The following is a 24,013-nucleotide window of genomic DNA, read 5'->3' on the forward strand; positions in this document are numbered from 1 at the left end:
CCAAGATACAGCTAGTGTCTGAAACTTCTTTAATTTCTTTTTCTTCTTTTTTTTAAAAGTAAATCTTTAATAGTTTATGTTTGCTGTTTTACAATTTAATTGAAATGTCCTATTTTCGTTCTTGCCACCCTGAAGAGGTACATGATCTGAAATACAATTTCAGATCAAGATCAATCAAACATTTCATTCTGCATTCGGACTTACTATTTTCTGCCAGTTTCCCCATTCTGTTCTCTCTCTCGCCCCCAATAACTGTGAGAAGTTCATCATGAGATTTAATAAGGGAATGCATCCAGTAACCTGATCCTATGCTAAAAATTTGGCTAAGACGTTCACGGATGTTAGCTGCATGATTTTAAATTAATAAGCTTGCAGGTTCTCAAGAGCTGTTCTCAGAGGCACTTCCAAAACTACTGTGAATTTGAGTTACCTGCTGACATAGCTATTTTTACTCTATGGATTTTTCTAGAAAAAAATAACAGAAATATTTGAGAATTACTAGGCTGTCACTGTCTCTTTAAATATCAAGACTACCTTTCTTAGATTAGAACTCCTAGTCTAGTCTAGTAAGTCGGATGGAAGGTTACTATCATTATGTTTGAAGTAATAATATTATCCTTCCTGATCTGTTTGTGCTTGATCCAACAGCAAAAAATATGCACTTCATGCCAAGTGAAATTAAAATGAAGTATGGAGCATCACAGCATAGGTAAGAAATGTAGTTTTGTCTATAAAACAGGAATGCATATGGTCTTCAAATACTGTTAATTTTTGGACATCTCATTAATAAACTGACACAAGCAAAATAAACAGAAAAAAAAGTTCAGAAAGAGAAAATTCAGAGCTACCAAAATTCATCTCTTGGCAGAAAAGGAAGTGTACTAAAACGAATGTATTTATACTAGGATTACATTCTCACCTGACAGATTAGCACTGTAGGGTGGCAAATTCATTCTTAACGTTGAAAAAAAAAAACACCAATCAAATGAATTGGCTTCTACTGCACTCTATGCTACCATATCTGTATTGCTATGGTATCTACAATATCTGAATTTGTGTATGAAACTATAGCTTGACAACAATAAAATTAAACTAAATGTAGAAGTCATTATGAGAATTATTTTCCAGATCATGTAAAAGTCAGAAATACTAAACAAAATATTGCATGTGGGATGAGATTTCTCCTGCTCTGAAAAGAAGGAAATAGGTTTTGTGGCAAATAATTATACAAGGAAAAAACCATGCAGTGCACAAACTCTTTTAAAGACAATATGAATATCTTATTATGATCATAAACATGCAAACAGTATTTACAGTTCACCAGCAGCAACTGAATTAGAAAATTAACATTATTAACATTACAGATTAACCTGATTAACAAATTCAAGACAGTTTTTAGAGGACAAGCACAGGTTTAGTTCCATAAAGATGACATTATAAATTAATTTTCTCAAAGAAAATTCTTAGTAACTCCACAGATCACATGTACTGATTTGTACAGTAAAATAGACTGCAAACTTCTGATGCATAAAAGCCAACATCCCTCTTCGACTAAGCTAGCTGTTTCCACACTGTCTCTATTAGTGAAAATCTCCCTGGGACAAGTTGATGCTCCAGTTAGAAAGATGACCACATTTTCATTAAAAACTTTATGCAATGCAAGTTCTACTGATGTCCCTTAGAACATCACAATTAGATTAAATCACAGTACATTTTAGTACCAATGTTTAAGCTCTGTAAAACATTTATGAAGATACTGCTTTGAGGAGAAGTTTGTCTGTCATTTTCTATTCTTGTATGAATAGTAGATTAGACTAGCTTTCTTAAAAATAATATTTAGTAGGAATAAAGTTGTAAACTGTGCTATTTGGCACTAGATTTATGCTCAAACCACACAGCTTGCTTATCTTAATCTTTCTTCTTGGTACAGATCAGAATACCAGCTTCCATTTCACACGCTGCACTCAGTGATGTGCAGTGGGAAGCTTCATCTCATATATGAAATGCATATCTTCACTTCAGGAAATAACATAATTAATTTCTGATCACATAGGGTGGGTTGCATAGCTAGAAATTCATAGTAATTCTTTAAGTGTCTGATCTGAGATACATATACTAAGCACAAAGGGGAGATGGAATGAGAAATACAAAGGAAGGAAGATTGCATTAGTAGTAACATTAAAAGTTTATTATATTCTCACCTGCCCCCAGGTTGATGAGTAGATGAGCAGGAGCAATTAGAAAAAAGAGATGTTCCAACAACTAATCAAGGTCCCCCTGGACCGAAAGTCTGCCACTCATACTGTCAGACACTGTGCCCAGTTTACCTTACACACTGTGTCACTGTCCATATAATTTATAAACCTGTGAATAATATGGACCTCATTATCAGTCCTTGGAGTACAATATACATGAGCAGCAGAGGACCACAAACTGCTGATCAGTATCCTTCGAGACCAGTATTTCAGCCAAGCTTTCAACCTACTCAGCAGCCCAATCATCAAGACTGGACTTCAACAGCTTCCACATGAGAATGATATAAGTAACAGTAACAAAAGTCTTATTAAATCATAGTATACTGCACACTGCTCCCCCTCCATCTGCATAATTAATCGTTTCTATGTGCAAGGCAATCAGGCTAGTCATTATTTGCAGTTAGCATATCCATTTGACTATTTCTGATTACCTTCCTGACTTTCATGTGCTTGGAAATGGAGAGGAATGCGCTGCACAGAGTACAAGACAATGTGTCTAATTCTACTGACCCTATCAGGGACTGAAGTGAGACTGATCAACCTACCACTTCCTCAGTCTTTCTCCTAACATTTTAAAAGAAAGGAATAATATAACTTTTTTCCATTTATCAGGGACTTCTCCTGGTCAACATGAATTCTCCCTCACAATCACACTGGCCAACTCTTTCATAACTTTATGAATTTTATCTGGACTTGTGGATCTGAATGCATAAAGCTGCTCTAACTAGTCTATTGCCTATTGCTTCCCTATAAGCTGCTCATCTCCATTTCAAACCACATTAATACATGCCCCTTTGGCAGCAAGTTTTGACTGTTATTTGTTTTTCAGCTTCAGTTTAGTAACATTTAATTGTATTACTCTAAAGAAATTGTATAGTATATGGCATAGATATAACAAAACTAAGGTGTCATTGCAGATCTAAGCCTAGGAACCAACAAGAATGCAAATACAGTAAGACGTTTTTGGAAACGTATCATCAATTCAAAATGATGGCTCAGAAGAACTTACACTGGATTCTCAGGAGATCTCTGAAAAGTCTTTTTTATTCTCAGAATCATAGATCAAATAAAAATGGTGACCATGGCAAGCTTATAAGAAACAATCAGGTGTCTATGATTGCTATTGCAGGGAGACTTCACATGGTGGTGATTCTATAAGAGTTTATTTCACTAGCAGATTGGAGAACTGCACTCAATTTTCTAGTGTGTGATGTAGTTAAGTTTCTCAAGTCTTTGTATTTCTAATTCACATCTCAAAATTTGTAATTTATCCAAAAGCATGAATTCACTGCAACTAACAAACATGAATCTGTTGTTTGGTTTTTTTTTGGTGTTGCATTTCTTCACTTATTCTATGCACTACAAGCTTCCAATCATGGCATGACTCTAGAAAATCCAACTTAAAATTTACCTGTGCATGTTTGACTTCGTTATTCTCTTATGCTTATGTTATTAATTTTGTAATTATGTTATTATGTTATTCTCTTATGGAATCTCCTAATATCGAAATACTAGAAGTGTAGTTCAGAATAAACAACCAGCTACATGTACACAAGTGCAGGATACAAAAGGTTACAGGTTTATGTTATTTCCCAGCTCACGCAACATAGTGGGTGCATGTGAATGATATACAATACACTTGTTGCTTACAAATGGAATGAGACAAATGCAATCCTGTCTCACAGACACTGCTAATGAAGAAGCTTACCTCTTCCAACCCAAAAACAATACTGTACCTTTTAGCATGACATCTACTAACACATTTTCAGAAGTTGGATTTTTGAAGGTTATGATGACAGAAGAACCCTGGCCAATGTATGCACTTATGGTAGTTGGTTCCATCAACTGAGGTGGAAGACCAATCCCCGAAAGGTAAAAAATCCATTCCTTAATCTGTGGATGAAATCTGTGTCATTATTTATTATTATTTATTTATTTATTATATGACCAGTCAGAACTATACTATATACTAAGGCAAACTGTTTATTTCCTTCTTCTAATATTCTACGCCTCTTTTCTGTTTTGAGTGATTTTTAACACTTTGATTGTTTCTTCTTCCCTGAAGCTATCATACACATGTGTATTGCTATCTAGGAATCAATAGTACTGTTGAAGACTTTTCATATGGGACCTTGGGAGATGCTTACATTTCCTTTTTGTATGTAACTTTCATGGTAGTCACAGCTTTCACTGTAGTGAATGGAAATATATGAGTGATTGCAAAAGGGCAAGTCAAAGCACATATAATAGAAATTGAAAGGGCATTATATGATAAGTTTTCCTGGGAAGACACTGAATGAAGGGAAGTAATTCACTGATGGAACAGCAATATAATGTTACTTGAAAGATAAGAAGGAACATTAACAACTATATAATGAAGAAATTAAACTCCTTGACCACCTTGGGCATTTTGCTGGCTCATGTTCAGCCAGCACCTCAAGGGCCTTTTACTTCAGGCAACATTCCTGTTACTCCCTATACCCCATTCCCTATACCACAGCATGGGTACAAATACAGCACTAGGGATTTAGCCTTGTTAAATGCCATGAGAAAGGACTCTCTCCACCAATCTAGCTCACTCAGAGCCTTCATGCTCTCAAGCAGATTGAAAGTCCTGCTTAATTTGGTATTATCCATGATATCTTTATTGTTTTAGAAAGATTCACTCGATACAAGAAGAAAAAAGATTTTTTAACCTTAATGAAATAAACTTATTGGTAAAAGTCAGCCATGTCTAAAATATTTAAATAGAAGTAAGGAAAAATAAAAGAGGAGAAAGCCTAGTTTTGTCAAGCTACTGGTGGGTATACACGGGCTTATAATTGATACATCTTACTAGCTAATAAAAAAAGCAGTCACAGTAACCACAAGTGAATATGTAAATAACTATCATATAACTATTACTACAAAATTTTTAATACAAGAGTTGTGAAAAGATACTAATCCAAAAATATTTTCCAGGCCCACCGTAAATTTGTGTGAACAACCTTGCTCACAGAAAGAAATTCTGCACTGTAATACTGTGAAAGGATGCACGTGTTCCTATTTTGTGCAGCTGAGATTTAAAGATCAGATTTGAGCTTTGCTGCTGAAAGCTCAGGCTCATGGTCTACAAATACAGAAGGCTGCAACTTCAAACTGCTCTTTATGACTAACAAGCAGAGACTTTTTGAACCCCACTGCTTCAAGTGCTGAGCACCTTTAAAACAACACTCTGAAGCTTTGTCAAACTGAGCTTTTAAAGAAAAAGACAAAAAAAAAATTTAGAAGTCAGCTTGGAAAATAAAAGAACAAAAAATTCCATAGATTTTAAGATAAGCCTATTTTCTCTGAACTGCAGTTACTATTTCTACTCACCCACTGTGTGACAGAGTTCAAGATCATGAATGCTCAGTGCAAGAACTCATGAGGAAAGAAAAATGTTTGAAAAAAACAAACCTAGAAAATTAAGCAAATAACATGGCAGGACCTAGGCTCATCTTCACTCTAACATTATTGCTACTATTAAATTCTTTACATTACACTTGAATTCTAGTGATATGATAGCAGGATAAAAGAAATACATCAGATATCTGGGCATGAGCTGTGTTAAGGCTGACATTTCTGTTGTCCCAGTAAAGTTGATTTTAGATTTCACAAAATACAGCACAGTGATTAGTGCTAAACTCAGATTCATTTTGTGAAGAGCTTCTAGTGCGGCTTCAAACTAGAAACAAATGAAGCAAGTGATATCACAGAGCAGTCTCTCTCAATCCAGCCAAGCACAATCAGAAACAGTTAAGGCTTATGCTATAAGTACTGTCATTAACTGATTTTTGATGAATCAGCTATTCAGCTTTCAGGTGGCTTAAGTGTCCATTTGGATATATTTAATCAGAGACATCAAAAGAGGGAAAACAATGTAGATTACAAGTTGTTTGAGGCATTCACCACTAACAAGAAACATTCTTTGATAATGGCTGTTATAAATGCAAATATTCACTGTCAGTTATCAGCATAACTATTAGCAAACTACAATAACCTAGAACTAATTTAGTAAGAATTGTAGCAGTGAAAATGAATGGAAATTTACAAAATTCAAAAGATTCGGGCATAAATAGATCACTCAAATTTAGATACTGAAAACATTAAAGGGACAAAGCAGCTAGAAGGACTGAGATACTTGGAGACTTGTGACTACTTGAAAGGAGATGCACTGAATGACAAGATTGAGGTGATAGGGCTCAGTTTGTTCCTGAAAGGTTTAGATGAATTATTTGAATATTTTTTAACATAGAGGTAATACTTCTGTGTACGACTACAAATCAGACAAGACAATAGCATTTTGTGCTCTTGAACGGGTCTTGAACACACACTGTTCTCAAGAGGATTGCTGACTCCTTGTCTTTATCATTAATAAGTATTTAAGAGGAGAGATCCTGAAAAAAATTGTTTTGCTGACAGCACCTACAAATAATCTCTTACAAATGCTTTAGCGAAGAAGAAATTACCACATCATTTCTATCACTGCTTATTTTCTTCATACAGAAAATTTCCTTTTGCTGTATCACTTAAAACACTGAAAGTGTTCTGGTAGCTGAACTGAAAAGTTCTGGTAGCACTCAATTTGAATAATTCACAGCTCACTATTAAGATATTTGAGAGTACAAAAAGAATAAAGAGAAGAAATAGTGTGCACAGGAAATGCTTCACTCAGCTCACGTGAGGAAATATTGATGCACCTATCATATTATCAATTTTTATTTTTGTTTCCAAATGCAATTTTCAGTCACCTAATAGGTCACATTGATGATTCATGTTTCTTAATTTAGTAGTTATTCATTAACAATCAGGAAAATGCACAGAGAAAAAAAATGCCAACTCTTCTAAGACACTCAAAATAAAAAATACTTTCAACCAACCTGAAAGGATTAAGTGTCAGATGTATGACCTTTAATAGTTCATATCAGACTGAAACAATTCAAAGTTTTGGAAACGCATCAAGAAATTTAATTTCAGAGGCTATAATACTAAGAAATGCCACTGTGGCAGCACTAAATACAGACAAACTGTCTAATTACCAAGAAAGCTAGTAGTAGTATTCATTACTAATTCAAGATCCTAGTCCATTACCTCAAATTCTAAAAGTGTAAACAGAACATCTTTGCATTTACTCTTTCATTATGCATTCAGCAATTAAATTTCAACTTGACCTTCAGATTGAAACCTATACTGACATGACTGTTAAAAGTATTATCTATTCTGAATTCCATGTGTTGTGAGCAGCAAATACAGTATCATACCTGAGAACATTTGAAGGTTATTGATGCTTTGTGATTTCCGCTTCCTAGGGCAGATGGACAGAATTGCACGGGTACTTCAGTGGTGGAATGAGGAGCAACAATTATCTGTACAAATGTAAGACAGAGGTCAATGAAAGGAGGGAAGGACAAATTATTTTGAGTCAGTTTCTCTTTTGTGCTTTGTATTGACAGTGCTGATGTTTATGTAATTAATGTGTTCCACCAGATTCATTCTCTGCTTTCAGCATACATTGGCTACTAAAGTAGCAAGTGTAGTGCAGTAAACAATCTTAGTGGCAGTCACTGCAGGTTCATTTATTTCCCAGAAACTGCAGAGCTGGTGTTACTGATTGCTCCAAGGTCATGGACAGCGGCTCTCACAAATACCAGTCGAACATGGCTTCAGTGTCTGAGCATACTGATGATGCTAAAAGGTTATCATATTGACCTCCAAAAACAAATTGCCCTATAGGGCAGATACATGTCAGGTTTCAATAAGCTAGTGCTTTGCCTCTCTTCCTCTTACCTTAATCTAAACTAATATTGGAAATGAAGTTTCTAGTTTTCTCTTCTTCTGAAGTACACTAATTGAGTCCCAGTTGCATATGGAAAAGTAAAGCAGCTGAGTACAGTGGGGTCATAAATGTTTTGATGAACTAGGTAAGAAGTGAAAGAATAGACTCATGAATAATAAAAATACTGTTGCACTGACACAACGATCAGTTACAATAACTGAATTCACAACATCTGTATCTACGTTTTGTAATAAAAACGTCCTGGGTTTTTGTTATCATGCATATGTTTAAATGTCTGTGAGTAAAAAGACATAACAGATGATCGATTTGAATGGTTATAAAATGAATATAGTTTACAACTAATAAAGGTCAAAACATCACCTCACAATGGCTAGTGTTGAAAAGCCCTTTTATAAAGGAAATGTCGCGCCTGGAAGAATAGGCCACCAAATAGCACTGAACATGAGTTACTAAATCAAGGGCTTCCACCAGCAGCCCCAACCCACTGCACCCACAGGCAGTAAGCAGAGCCATGATAGGGATAGAGTTTATGGCCTCCTGAGGCTCCAGGGCTCCTGGACACTTTCATGGCTCCCAGGCCAAGCCAGGGCCCCTGGTGGGTGTAGCAGGGAGAAGTGTGCTCTCTTGCCCTGGGGCAGAAGCCCTTAATGAAGCCTCTGCTGCTCTTCCTCGCCACCTTGTAGCTCTCAGAGATAGACTCAGGCAGTTCTAATTTCACAGTTTCCACAGCATGATAATCATTGTTTCTGGAACCATAAGCTTGTGCATCCCACAGACAGTACGATGCTCACTGCACTGGGCCCACTGCTACTCCACTGTCACAGCACCTGCACTTCCCATCTGGGCAGCTCAGTGCCTCTGCATCGTCCACAATTTATAAAACCTCATATATCCAGTGGGTGGATGATAACTTTAAAGCACATCTGTCATCAGCAAACAACTGCCACCATCCTATGACTGCCACTTCTGCAAATCTTCTCTGTTACCCCGAGTAACAGGCCTGAAGGAAAGACACTTTCCACAGTCCATCCCCATTTCCATCTGCCCAGGGTTCATTTAGAAGCTCATCATCTAACAGGAGACTGAACAGCTCATTAAAAAAAAAAATAATAATAAAATAAAAATAAAAAACACATTGGAGTTAAAAAACAATTTTTTAAATTTTTTTTTTAAAGATAATCAGCATGTCATGTTCCATATAAAGCAGTTACAGGTTTCACTTGCAATTATTTGTCAGTTTACAAGTAAGTAATGAAGCTGCTTCTAGTTACATGAAACTGTCAAGAGACTGAAAGAATTCAGATTTTTTTTAGACTGCATTAAGAACCTAAAAGTTCAGGAATACTTGAGGATAATTCATTTGGGTATCAGGAAAGAGTATCATTAATGAAATCAGTACTTAAAATAAATGTGTTTAAATAAGAAATATTAGTCAAAATTAGGTTTTAGGCAATCTCTAGGAAATATAGATTTTTCTCTCACACTTTTTTTAACTTGGCTCATCTAACACAGCTCAACTTGAGACTTTTTTTTCAGTCTACTTACAGGATGCTTTGGATCGGTCTCAGTTGAAAAATTGCTAGGATTGCTGTTAGCAATTTCTAGTTTCAGAGTTTCATGTGTAGGATTAAAAAGAGGTATGTAGAGATGAACCCACCTGGAAAAAATACATGTATACAATGGCTATTAATAATTACAAACCTTCTGCTTCATTCTATTATTAACCTCTTTTTTTTTTTTTAATAAGTTCCTTTAAAACTAAGAATTATCCTTTATTGCAATAGTATTTCACCACTAGTGCAGACACGTACTTAATATCATAAATGATTAATCACAGTAAAAACTACTCTAATTCTTGGCGATCATTAAGGGCTGAAGTTGTTCTCACTCAACTTCAGTTTCCAGGAATTTGAAATAAGTTAGTTGATTAAAGGGGCTGTCTAGCTTCTTCAGTGCTTAGCTGGAAGAAAAACATTTTCAGAAACAACTGGTATCAACCTGATGTAGGTCAGTAAGATGTGAAATCACTTTTCTTTGACTACAGTAGCAACTCAGATTTCATATCTTGAAATTGATGCCTAACTTCTAGATAGAAGAGTGATTAAATGAATCACACTTCCTCTGGTACCTTCCCATTTATTTCTCAGCCCTAATTTGCACATTCATTTATAACTATTCTTTCTTAATTTCTATACATCTAACTTTGGATTGAAACATTTTAATCAAATAGTTAATTTAGAATGCCAAGGCCACCAAGAAAAAAAAAGGCTCCGAAAAGGAAAATCATTTGAAGTATGCCTTATTATTAAATAGTCTATACATGGACTCAGTCTGCTTCATAAAAAATGCTCTGGAAAGAAATTAAAAGATAATCAAATAATGATACCTATCTCACCTTCTGATCTAAGCGATGGCTTACATGAGAATCTTATAATTAAGTGGTTCAGTCAATGGCTTGTGATTTACAGCCATTAGGCAGTCATCACTTTTGGTCATCATTTAACACAGATCTCAAAAAAAATAAACCTCTATTTGAATGGAGGTGCTAATTGCTGTCCTCTCTTCTTCTGTATTGAATCAAAATCCATTTCATTCATACAGTTGTTGAACTGATCATTACAGCATAATTATATATCAATTATACATGTAGATTATGTATTTTAATGAATTATGTGGCAGTTCACAATGATTGCAGTAAGCTGACTGTGTTAATATTATGTTTTGAATCAGCTGGCATTCTATCTAATAGGTGGTCCTTCATTTTCTAATAAGGAAAGAAACCAACACAAAATATTCAAATATGGTGCACAATTAATATATATATTAATTAATATATATTAATTAATATATTAAAATTATGATATGATATGATATGATATGATATGATATGATAATATTATATTATATTATATTATATTATATTATATTATATATAAATATGACCATAAATCACATTCTGGTTATAAAACCAAGGGAGGTACAAAAGAGATTCAAGGTGAATCAGTGAAAATAGTAAACAAAAATTTGAAAAATGAGATACATATATTAGTTTCGTGGTAATTTATCTGGCTAATGGATATTCCCTCTAGCTACGGCGGGTCAACTGCCAGATTGCTCCACATATTTATCCTCTGAAATAAATGACTCAATCATAGACAAATCAGGAAAAGAAAAATACATATACATATATTTATATAAACAACATTCAGAAATGAAGGCATTTCAGCCAAGAATTAGAAATGTAATTTCAGGTCCTCAAGCTTCTTGTCTGCAGGTGGGCTTCTTCCAATATATGAAGTGATGCATTGGTGCCTGTGGGATTATTGACAACTTTAAGACATGGATGCTTAGCAGCTGAGTGGCAGATTTGTTTTTGTCTACACTATCAAAATGTTGTATCAGGAAGGGCTCAAAAACAGAGAGTACAGAAAAGTCAGGAAGCAGTCAGAAAAGAACTTGATATTCACCTGTAATTTCCCATATTCATCTATAGCTTTTACTTTTTTGTGTGGTCTCTTTTGTAACCAATATTTAATTTGCAAAAAGTAAATCTATGTTGCAATATCTGAGATTATCGTCAGCAACTATTTGACTAGTAGAGGTTCTCCAAGTAATCAAAACTATAAGAACCCCTTCCACTCCACACACTGAACACAGTGGTTATGCTAATTCTAGCATAAGTTGTTGCACAACACACTAAAGAACTTAATTTAACTGATTGTCGTCTTCAATTACTCCTCTTTGTAGACTATAACAAAACGAATAAATGAAGATTGAAAAAATCAAGCAGAGGATTTACTTGCTTAAAATCATATGCTAAGGACATGCTAAATGTAACGTGATAGAAACAAAACCCATATTATGTTATCTGAAAAAGGACTAAAAGATAAAATCTAGATATTTTCTTTTCTCCTTCAAAAAATGATTAGAAATTGATAGCAAGGGTCATAGTTCTTTACTTCTAATTAAGTTCCAAGTGATGTTTCAAGGGCACTTATTAATTTTTTCAGATAGATAACAAAAAGAATACAGTGAGCACATAAAGAAAAACAACTCAAACCATTATTCTTAAAAGGGTATTTAGATATGATAATGCTCCTTTAGTATTGAGGAAAAAGTAGCAGTATCAATATCCTTTAAAGTAGAAGAAATCTCCATCAACCAGAAGGGTTTCAAGCATTTTATGAAATTTATTATTCACAGTCTGTGAATGCTTCTTCAGAAGCATGGCAACGAAGTAAACTCACACAAAACAAATGGATTCTTTGTTAAGCAGACAATGTAGAAAGTTCTAGTTTATTTTGAACCAAATGTACTACAGAACTTAGCTTCTGCCCATATTGCTTTTACCTATTCAGCATGCATTAATGCAGCCAATTTACTTGGATAATCTTATCAGCACTCAGTTTATCCTTTCAGCAAGTAGAGAAAATCACAGTAATTTGAGTGGAACATTATTGCCATGATGAAATGTCATTGTTCACTATTTTCCACTTCAAAAAGCAAAAAATGTGCTGATAATACCATAGAAGTAAATTTCTGAAATGAGGAGACCAAAGAAGGAATTAACAAAAAAGTCGAAACATCACGAAATGAAGAATATGATAGATGATAGCAACAAAAGAAGGCTTGCCATTTTTGTTTTACTGTTTTATAATATGTATATAAAAACATACACAAAAAGACTGCTGCTTGTGTGCTTTTATATGTGACTGTTATTGCTGCCATTAATAATCAAAGCAACCTTTTGGGCTTGCAATCCTACCCTGGTTTGCATCAAGAGAAGTGTACCCCTCTACTCTGCTCTCGTGAGAGTACCTGGAGTACTGAATCCAATTTGGGAGCCCCCAGCACAAGAAGGACATGGAGCTGTTGAAGCAGGTCCAGAGGAGGGCCAAAAAGATGATCAAAGGGCTGGAGCACCTCCACTGTGGGGACAGCCTGAGGGAGCTGGGACTTGAGCCTGGAGAAGACAAGGCTCTGGAGAGACCTTATAGCGGCGTGCCAGTACCTGAGGGGGACCTACAGGAAAGCTGGGGAGGAACTCTTTGTAAGAGCACTTAGCAACAGGACAAGGAGAAATGGCTTTTAACTGGAAGAGGGTAGAGTTAGACTAGATATGAGGAAGAAATTATTTACTGTGAGGGTGGTGAGACACTGGAACAGGTTGCCCAGAGCAACTGCAGATTTCCCTACCTTGGAAGCATTCAAGGCCAAGCTGGATGGGGTTTTGTGCAACCTGGTCTCTGGGAGGTGTCCCTGCCTACAACAGAGGGGTTGGACTAGGTGATCTTAAAGGTTCCTTCTAACCCAAACCATTTTGTGATTCTATAAACAAGAATTTCTTTGCTCTTCCACTGCTGTCTGCCTATGGCAAATTGACATGAGTTAATTTATAAGTATAGGATTTACAACATATATCTATTTGTTAAGTTGAAAGAAATATTCTTTGAAAAAATAAAACATGAAATTCAGTGATTTTTATATGATATTTCCAGCAAGCAAGTGTTGTATTTAATGGAACCAGCCCATTCCAACACATATTTTGTTTGGAGTAGTAAATGATAACTTGCCACTTTTGGTGAGACTACTTGTGCATGCAGTTCACAGGTAGGGCATATTAAAGAAAATTATGAATGCCTGCTAAAATGAAAGGATGATAAGTTAGTTCAAATTCCTAACATTTTTAGCCTATGTAGTAGAGAAAAAATTTGATTTCGACTCTAGTAAGCCTAGAATAGGAGATAGACAGCCCTAGTGATTTTCTAAGAAAAACATAAAAAATAATTGCCAGTTAGTTCTGGCTTTTGTATCATATACAAACAATGGATTAATTAAAGTTGAAATTTCTGTAATTCGTTATCTTCATGCAATCTAATAAAAAAAGTTCTCAGATCTGTGAATTAAATGAACTTATCAAAATATATGACCTGCAGTAATTTTTTTATTTCATTCATTTTATATATTCACTCACAAAAATGTAGTCAGGTAAAATTCCATTTTGTATTTTAGGAGGAGGTTTAGATTAGGCGTCAGAAAGAATTTCTTCACAGAGAGGTTGGTTAGGCATTGGAACAGGCCACCCAGAGAAGTGGCTGTGTCACCACCCATGGAGGTGCTGTGTAGTCATGGCACTTAGGGACGTGGCTTAGTGGTGGAGTTGATAGTGTTACGTCATGGTTGGACTTGATGATCTTTAGTGTCTTTGCTAATCCAGGTGATTTTGATTCCATATATGAAAATTATCTGCAAAATACTATGATACACACACAGCACTACAGTGGCTTTTTCATGTATACTCTTCACGTGTCTTCCATGACTTATTCAAACAGGTGACCAGGTTAAACATAATGAACTACATACTTACTTTCCAAGCTCACATACTATCTCAGGTAGATCAGTTGGTAATGGTTTCTCTACAGTCAACTTCAATGCATACCAAAATTCTCCAACCACATCTGATTGGAATATGACACTAAAAACAGATACATAAGATTGATGTGACAAAGCTTTTGTACAGACAAATAAAAATGCAGAGACGAAAAACACAGGAAAAAGTAACAAATTCAACATAGTGAATTCTTTCATCAGCAGTTTTCTCATAATGCTACTTATCAGTATAGGAATTCATCTATCAATAACCAATTATATTCCCAATTACTGATGCAAGAAAAAGTCTTCTTAATCTTTCACAACTTTATAAAAAAGAAAACCATGCTAAGGTATAACTCAAAAAATTTGAACTTCTAACTTACAAAAGCAAGCTTTGATTTCCTCTTAATGCTAGAGTGTTTTCTTTTTGCCATTTTGAATTTAAAAAAAAAAATAGAAACAGTATTCATTCATTTTAATTTTTCATCTAGTGATGAAAACTGAAAAATAGATACAGATGCATTTACATGAACACAAAAAAGAGAGATGCTTCTAAGGAATATTCAACATATTGTTTTTGTATACAGTCACATGTGGTGATGACTAAGAGTTGTAGGTGAGATACATATAGCAGTATGTTTCTGTGACAAACATTCTAATGCACTCCTTACCTACTGCATACTGTTTTTATTGGGGTGGTTTTTTTGTTGGTTTTTTTTTTTTTTTTTCCTTTTTGGAGTAGAAGCCATAATAAAATTAAAGTAAAGCATTGTAAGCATATTGAAACTATACACTGTGCAAATTCACAATACACTAAGGACCAGTTCTTGTTCTAAATGAGAGAGAATGGTGTCTGTTTCACAAATGTGAATTTCCAGACTGTCCTCTGTACCAAGTAGAGACTGTAAAGGGAGCATAAACCAGCTTAGAAAAGTATCATCCAGTTGTAAAGGTACAGCTGCCAGAAATACTTCTGCAACATTCTTCTTCCCAGATGGTACCACAGCAAGGGAAACAGAACACATTTATGGAAAAGAAAGATCATAGTGTGGCTGTACATAAAGTAAAAGCTCCTTGAGAGCTATTACAAGTACAAAATAACATAATTGCATTGAATATGTACCTGTGTGCTTTATGTCATCTTTGCACATATTTCCGTTAGTCCCACCCTACCAATCAACTGACATCTATCCCAAAGTTTCATCAGCTTAAACAGATTTTTATGGTATTATTTGGAAATACTACCATATATATAACTTGAAAAATACTGGGAATAATGCATGGCATGAAAAACAGGTGTCTAGTCTAATTTGCACCTTCAGAATACTTTTATTTCTACAACTCCGCTCAGGAGAAAAAAAAAGGAAAAAACAAGACTATAGAGATAACAGTAGTCATTTCTATAAACTGGCATTGCTTGAAAACTGTATTGCGCAATGATATCTGCCATTATTCTGGTCTTTGGAAAAATCAATAGACTCAAACTGAACAAAGACTCTGAAACACATGTGTTTTGGCTCTCAGGATATTAGGACTCTAATCGTCAGTCATCTGTCTCCCTCTGCAAAGACTCTGCTCCCATCCAGCAATGCCTATATTTTTGCTAATTGGTTGATATAACTGGAAAGTATGGGACTGTTTTTCTGTCAGCCCTTTAAATAGTAGGCAAATTCCAGGAAAATGAGTGCTCTCCAGCTACTTGCTGAATTGGTTTAGATGAAACTAAAACCAAGCTGTCATCTGTCTTTGTATTCATAATTATCACTCTACCCAGCCTCTTCTGGATTTCTAATGTAATTAAGCAGTTTTAATTTAAAACCTTTCCATATTCATTAAGTACATCACTTGTAATTAATGGAAAATTTTGAAGCTAAGTGGATTTATGTAAAAACTGTTAAAAGAGTTCTTAACCTGTCTTTAGTTGTGTTGTTACAATTCAGTTCCTTCTGATAAGTAAAATGAAATCATGTTCATCAACATATTGAGCTTATAAAATTACAAAAATCAACAAGTTGTCTAAAGATCTCAGAGGTGAACTCTAATATTAAGTAAATATTCAAATCATTGTTCACTGAATTCTGTTGAAATAGAGTAAGTAGGAGTTATTCCATATTCAGATTTTCCTCCCAGAGGTAGGCTGTTTATACGTATACTAAATATTAAAAGTTAGACACGTTTTTAATTTCATTTGTTACAACTTTTTTTAGGGTGATATCTACACCAAAGGCCCAAATGATATCTATATCAATTCACTTATTAATACAAGAGGTACAACTACCACAAGTTTCAAAACTCTATAACTTACCTTTCATGTGAAGTGCCAACAACAGCTGGGGAAAACTCTACTTGATAAAAATGTAATTGTTTTGGCAAAAGTGTGAAAGTTTTTTGTCCAGAAAGAGACTGACTCTCCAGCACTACATTCAACTCAAGAACTTCATCTGCAGGATTAGTGACAGGAATATGAATTCCAACAGTATCCTAGGAAGGAAAAATAAAAATAAGCAAGTAATTAAAAAAAAAAAAAAAAAAAAAAAAAAAGTAAAAACATTTTAAGACCCACACAAAACGAATTTTGAGGGATTACACAAAGATGTCTCTCAAACAAATACAGGATACACACATGATTTATATATACATGATTTGCACTTATGCAAAAACACGCTACACTTTTGTTACATGTCTGAACTAACCCCAAAAAAAGAAGTTACAGTAAGACACAATTCAGTCAATCTTCCAATTTCCTCTTTAATTACATAAATAAGGAAAAGTTCAAGTCTTTCTACACAGTCCGCATCAACATCCTTGCTCAAGCAGGGTCTCCTGGACTGTGTCCAGGTAGCTTCTGAATATCTCCAGAGATGGAGGCTACAACCTTTCTGCTCAGTCACTCTCACAGTAAAAAGGCTTTTATTTCATATTCAGGCAGAAGCAGTTATTACAAAATATGGGAGTCAGTATGGCTTGATAAGGTAAACGCACACAGATTTTTTACATAGAGCATCTTTAAGATGGACAGTAATTAGGCAGAAGCAGCTCAATCCACATACATCCACCAACTGCTTTTGAAACTGCTATATTTCCATTGTTTCCAGTGATTCCTTTCTGCCTTCCCTTCTCTGAAGTAACAACGTAAATCCATCCTATGAAATCTATTGTATGTAAATAGTAACATATCTTAATACTGCAAGCAAGAAAAAATATATTAATGAAGGAAGTTTAGTATCACAATTCAGGATATGTTCCTGATGTTGTATAAAATACACAGATCCCAAACTAAATATATGTGTACACTTTTATGCATCTTTATTTCTATTGCCATTTTGGTCTATTTAATTGTTCTAATCAAGATTATTTCAAAATGTAGATTTTATATTGTTAGGGTGGGGGTTTTTTTGTTTGTTGGTTTGGTTTTGTTTTTTGTTTTTTTGTTCTTTTTTGTATTTTAAATATACCGTGATTAGGTTCTCACAGCAAAAATTTGCCATATGTACCAATTGAAAAGTAAATAATTAGAACTGCTATATGGAAGGAGAAAAAGGCACAAGTAAAATTACTGATATAAAAAAAAAAAATTGAGCATGAAATACTTTACAACCCCTCACACAGCTTTAAGCCTGCATATGATTTGGTGAATTCCCATATATTTACATTTATAGAAAACGACTGCAGAAACACACACAAAATACATTCAATATTCTACAGATGATAAGATTACACTAAGTTTAAATCCTACGAGTGCCATGAATAAGTATGATGGGATTTAAATTTTTAATAAAATATTTTAAAGCTCAGATTAACAGTTTTTACCGTTGCAAACAAAATTCTAAATGTATCTACCATTTTATTCCTAAAGGCTTCATAACAATTTTATAGTAAAACACTTGTACTTTGTTGAAAAATTACTTTACCACGAGAAAGGACATATAGAACTAAAACATACTAAGAATTCTAGCTTCTTAGTCAAAGGAGATACTATATTGCTAAACTGGTCTTAGTGGAAAGCAGCTTTCACTTGCTAGTGTCAAATGAATTCCCAAGAAATAGATTTTCTGGAATTTCCTGGGAAATTTGCTTGAAATTCCAGTAAGTATTTCAATGATCTGTTATTGCATGGATGGTGATAAGAGTACACACGTATGTATCAACAGAGCATGTACATAGTGTATATTTCCAGGGCTTAATTGATTCTTCCAAATCCTTGTTATGGATGCATACCAGTAGGTTAAATCACAAAATATCCATCCAATGGCCGATAGTATTCTTTTTCATGAAAAGACCTCATACCAGAAGAAATGTGAAGTAGCCATAACATAGGCAGTTCCCAAAGTGGAAACCATGAGGTGAAAGTATTTCCCAGGCTATTGCCACAGAAGAAAATATTTGTAGATAAGTGATTAGAATATTATTTTGACAAGCCTGGGGAGATGATGCAGAAGAACTTTACTTGTCCAAATCCTCACTCTTTTAGACTGACAAAAACCAAGCATATTCTTTCTCTTGGCTGTCCCTCATGACAAGCAGGAATGTTGTTTATTCAAAGATTGAACTTTCAAAGCTGGCAGCAACAATGAAAAAATAGCTATCAATGTCATCATCAGCATATCTGTAACTTACTACGAGGAAGTTAAGATAGAGTTCCCTTTTCCTACAACCTTAAATTGACACTTAATTACTACTTGATTCCCTTTCTTGGAACAAAAGAAGCTCAAAAAGTGCCTCAGCACTGTTAATGTCAGAGTTTCTGTGCTCTTCTGAAAAAAGTTTAACCCAAATTTTTGAATTAGTTGTAGAAATCAGAAGTGGCTCTTGGATTGTTTGTACAATATGCCTCGAGTGCACATCTCTCCTCTCCACTGCTCATCCCCTCCACAAAATCTTCTAATCCAGATCCACATTTCTACTCTCCATTTGATACTTCTCCCACTGATCATTCAGACCAATGGAAGACCTTAGCCTCCTATGCTGGAAGAGCTGAGTCCTTCAGTTTCCTACTGACTTGTAGGTTAATGGAATGGATCTTCATCAAGTGAATCACCTAACTTGCCATATGCCTACATTAATTTTTTTTCCCCTCTCTGTGATGTAAACTGGTTGCCAAGACAACCCTCTTTTTTCCTTGTATGTTGACAGACATCAACATTATCATGCTCCTGTGTCTGTTTTTTATTTCGCACATTTTGCCTTAAAAAATATCAGTTTGCAAAAAGGCACAAACTGTTTATCGACAACAACAAAAAAATTTAACCACCTGAAGTGCAGAAGTAAGCATCTTATGTAAATTATGTATTGTTTTGAATCCATTCTTATCACAACTGCAGTACAAGAAATTAACTAGAAGGGGAAAAAAAAAACTAAACTATGCATAAGACATCTAACATTAGAAGTTAATACCATAATTGGTGTTACTGGTCAGAAAGGAACCAGATGAGGCTTAACAGGAACAAGAGCAGAGTTTTGTACCTAGGGAGGAATAACTGCATGCACCAATACAGGCTGGGGGATGAGCTGCTGGAAAGGAGCTCTGCAGAAAAGGACCTGGGTGTCCTGGTGGACGACAGGTTGGCCATGAGCCAGCAGTGTGCCCTTGTGGCCAAGAGGGCCAATGGCATCCTGGGGTGCATTAAAAAGAGCGTGGCCAGCAGGTCGAGGGAGGTGATCCTCCCCCTCTACTCTGTCCTGGTGAGGCCTCTCCTGGAGTACTGCGTGCAGTTGTGGGCTCCCCAGTACAAAAAAGACAGGGATCTCTTGGAAAGAGTCCAGCGGAGGGCCGCAAAGATGGTGAAGGGCCTGGAGCATCTCTATTACAAGTAAAGGATGAATGACCTGGGTCTGTTCAGCCTCGAGAAAAGGTGGCTCAGAGGGGATCTGATCAATGTCTATAAATATCTAAAGTGCAAGTGGCAAATGGACAAGGCCAGACTGTTTTCAGCAGTGCATGGCGGTAGGACAAGAGGAAACATCCACAAACTGAAGCATTGGATGTTCTGCACAAACGTATGTAAGAACTTCTTCACAGTGAGGTGACAGAGCACTGGAACAGGCTGCCCAGGGAGGTTGTGGATTCTCCTTCTCTGGAGATGTTCAAGACTTGCCTCGATGCCTACCTGCGCAGCCTGGTCTAGGGAACCTGGTTTGTTAGGGGGGTTGGACAAGATAATCTCTAGTTTTCCCTTCCAGTCCCTATAATTCTGTGATTCTGTGATTCTGTAACGAGTTCCAGGTGTAAATTTGCATATAAATTTACATGTTAAAGTCACACTAAATTGAATTTCTGATAGCTGAAATGGGCATTAAGTGTCTAAGTGATAATGCACTAAAACAGATTACAGAGACTATTAGTTCATAAATTATTGCAATAAGTGAACCCTCATCGACTACAAGATTCTAAACCATTATTCTCTTAATAGAGACTAGACAGTGTTGCAAGCAAACAAAATGAAAAAAAATGCATTGTAGTTGATGACTACTAAAAACGTCTGAAATTGAAGGAAAGGAGGAGACCAAAAAACTGTTCTATCCTGCGACCCTGTAGAAGTTTAATGCTGGTAAGCATCTATGTACTACACAGTCCATGTGCCCTGCCTGGAGCTGGATAGGTAGAAAAGAATTGGAAGGGCAAAAGTTACAAAACTCAGGGGCTGAGATTAAGACAGATTAACAGGAAAGGGGAGAGACAGGAGGGGAAATGAAAACGAAGGGAAAAAAAAAACAGCAACCCAATATCAAATGTAAAAAAAAGGGACACACAATGCAATTTCTCTCCACTAGCCAGCTGATGCCTAGTCAGTCCCTGAGCAATGGTAGTAACCCCTAGCCAACTCCTTCAGTTTTACTGTTGAGTATGACATCATATGGTTTGAAACACCCCTTTGGTTAGCCTTCGACAGCTGTCCTGGTTGTGTCTGCTTCCGGCTTCTTGAGCGCTCCAGCCTAGTCACTAACAGGCAGTCTGAGAAAAGCCCTTGACTCTGCATAAAAACTGTTAGTAACAACTAAAATATCATTGTTAACAACATGGTTTTCACCACAAATCCAAGGCCACCTCTGAATCCTTGTCCTCCCTTCTGAGAACACAAGCAGATTTCTTTTTCAGATTCACCAGTGTGACATGAAAAACTATGAGTCACAGCTACTTTTCACCAACCTCTGTACTGAAGATTGGCATTTTTTGTGATCAGTTTAGTTGGCCTATCCACTGCATAAAGTAACCTGAATTATCACAGCTAAAGCAGGTTAGAGAGCAGTATCGAAAACATAACAGTAGGTTAATCTTTCCCATTAGTACACCCAATATAGAAGGAGACATCTGCTAATGTGTTAATGCAGCAAAGGACCAAACTCATCTTCAGAGGATTTTAAAGGAAAATCATTTATATCTATTCTGTCAACACCATTTTTGGGAACTACGACTCAGCAACTGACAGTTTTCTGTGAAGTTTCTATTCATCACTCTCATAGGTAAGCTTGCTGTGCAACTGCATGTAACACATGAGATGTATATTAGAGTGTCAACCGTGGAAAGCACAGTTTGAATCAAATCAAGAGATGTTTTTACAGTTTTTGTACAAAAGGACTGTTTTGGATGGCTTACACTTGAGTAAATCCAGGCTTCCTGATTCAAAAAAGAGGCACTTCTCTTTTCTTCAAAATGTCTGATCTACTTCACAGACTGTCATATCCATATTGTCAGATCAAAATTCCACTTTCTATAGCTCACTTAAATTCAGTATCTCTCAATAAAAGCACTAGAAAGAGCAGTATTTCTAAGTTAGAAATATACTGCTCTTAGATAATAAAATCAAGACACCGATAAATTACTATTGCATTTCTAGAGCATCTGTTATGTCTAATGTAAAGGTAATATTCAATTCTTACTCTAGTGTTTGATGACACAGATATTTGCCCCCAGAATCAGTCTTCAGAACACCATTTGTAACTAACACTTTCAGGGAAGTTCAGGAGATGCAGAATTTTAGGATACCAGTTTTCAAATAACTTCATTTCTCACATGGCTAGACTAAATCTTATGTATAGAGACAGTAGTCAATGTTCGGTGACTGAAAGTTTTAATTCATAGTTTTACTTCATTTAGGATTTTGGGGGTTGAAACTTGTAATTTTACCATGAGTATACTATACTGAATTGAAAATTTAGTTGCCAAATGTGTGGCTGGGCTTAATGATAGTCTCTGTGATTCATTTAATGCATTTAGCATTTTTCTTTCTTCATGCATCATTCTGATTTATACAGTTGTATTCATGATCGTGTAGGCATCTGCAATGTAATTAGATAAAAAAAAGTTCAGGCAGTGGATTATTAATGAATGATAAAAAATACCACATGTGGTCAGCAGGTCAAGGGAAGGTGATCCTGCCCCTCTACTCTGCACTGGTGAGTCCTCAATACTGGAGAGATATGGACCTGTTGGAGTGTATCCAGAGGAGGGCCACAAAAATAACCTAAGGGATGGAACACCTTGGCTACACGGACAGGATGAGAGAGCTGGGGCTGTTCAGCCTGGAGAAGACTCCTGTGAGATCTGTGAGGAGCCTGTCAGTATCTAAATGGGGGCTGTAAGAAAGAAAGGGACTGTAATAGGACAAAGGGAAGTGGTTTCCCATGTCAGAAATGAAAGCAGGGGAGATACAGACTGGATATAAGAAAGAAGTTTTTTATGACAAGGGTGGTGAGACACTGGAACTGGTTGCCCAGAGAGGTGGTGGATGGCCTGTCCTTGGACACACTCAAGGTCAGGCTGGATGGAATCTGAGCACCCTGATGTAGCTATGGGTATCTCTGTTCATTGCAGGGGAGTTGTCCAGATGACCTTTAAGGGTTCCTTCCAATTCAAATAATTCTATTATTCTGTGAAAATTTGATGTGGTGAGATTAGGAAGCTCTCAGGCACAAAGCTACAAACATGACAAAGATTACATCAGTGAAATACTGAGCTATGAGCAAGCTCAGGGCTCGTCAAGAAAAGGAAGTGGTCAATATTTCTCACTTCTCTTCTGAGATTTTCAGAAGCAGTCAGTAAAAACAAACTTACAATTGCTTACCAGAATCTAATGAAACTAAGGTAGAATAGCAGCAATAACTGATTACTGCATATTCTGTCACTAATGACTACAGTTCCATGTGTGGAAGCAAATATTCTATTTATCTGCTCCTATTCTGTGCCCATGCTAATATGAGTTAACAAATAGTACTTTTTTTTTTTTTTTTTTTTTAATAAGTAACCAACTATTAGTAACCAGTATTTACTTTTCTTTAAATTTTAGAATCATACTAATGAGACAATTTACATCTCTGCTTCAGTATCAGCACCAGCACCAAATTGCTCCATCAGCAGCAGTAAAATGATAGTTAATTTAGATGCCTTAGATCTTCTGTCTACTGTAACTTTCATTACATAGGTCAAAAGAGAGAATTTCTAATCATTAAGGAAACAAGTTTCTTTGCAATTTAAAAGACTGACACTATAATTATTGCTGCTTTAAAACACATAGAGAACATTCTAGAACAAAAATGAAATAGTTTTCACTGAAAACAACAATTCTCATGA

General features: G+C 35.6%; 1 protein-coding gene across 1 annotated transcript in view; it reads right to left on the reverse strand.

Moving 5' to 3' along the window:
- CFAP47 (cilia and flagella associated protein 47) overlaps positions 1 to 24,013 on the reverse strand; it is a 252,315-nt gene that overhangs the window by 55,179 nt on the left and 173,123 nt on the right. The window contains exons 53-57 of the mRNA XM_052674366.1: positions 16,751 to 16,926; positions 14,441 to 14,548; positions 9,619 to 9,730; positions 7,538 to 7,642; positions 3,992 to 4,148 (exon numbers count right to left, since the gene is read on the reverse strand). Coding sequence (XP_052530326.1) covers positions 3,992 to 4,148; positions 7,538 to 7,642; positions 9,619 to 9,730; positions 14,441 to 14,548; positions 16,751 to 16,926 — 658 coding nt within the window. The remainder of the gene's footprint in view (positions 1 to 3,991; positions 4,149 to 7,537; positions 7,643 to 9,618; positions 9,731 to 14,440; positions 14,549 to 16,750; positions 16,927 to 24,013) is intronic.

The sequence above is a fragment of the Tympanuchus pallidicinctus genome, unplaced genomic scaffold (assembly GCF_026119805.1).
Source record: "Tympanuchus pallidicinctus isolate F22 unplaced genomic scaffold, pur_lepc_1.0 scaffold14, whole genome shotgun sequence".
NCBI classification, from domain to species: Eukaryota; Metazoa; Chordata; class Aves; order Galliformes; family Phasianidae; genus Tympanuchus; species Tympanuchus pallidicinctus.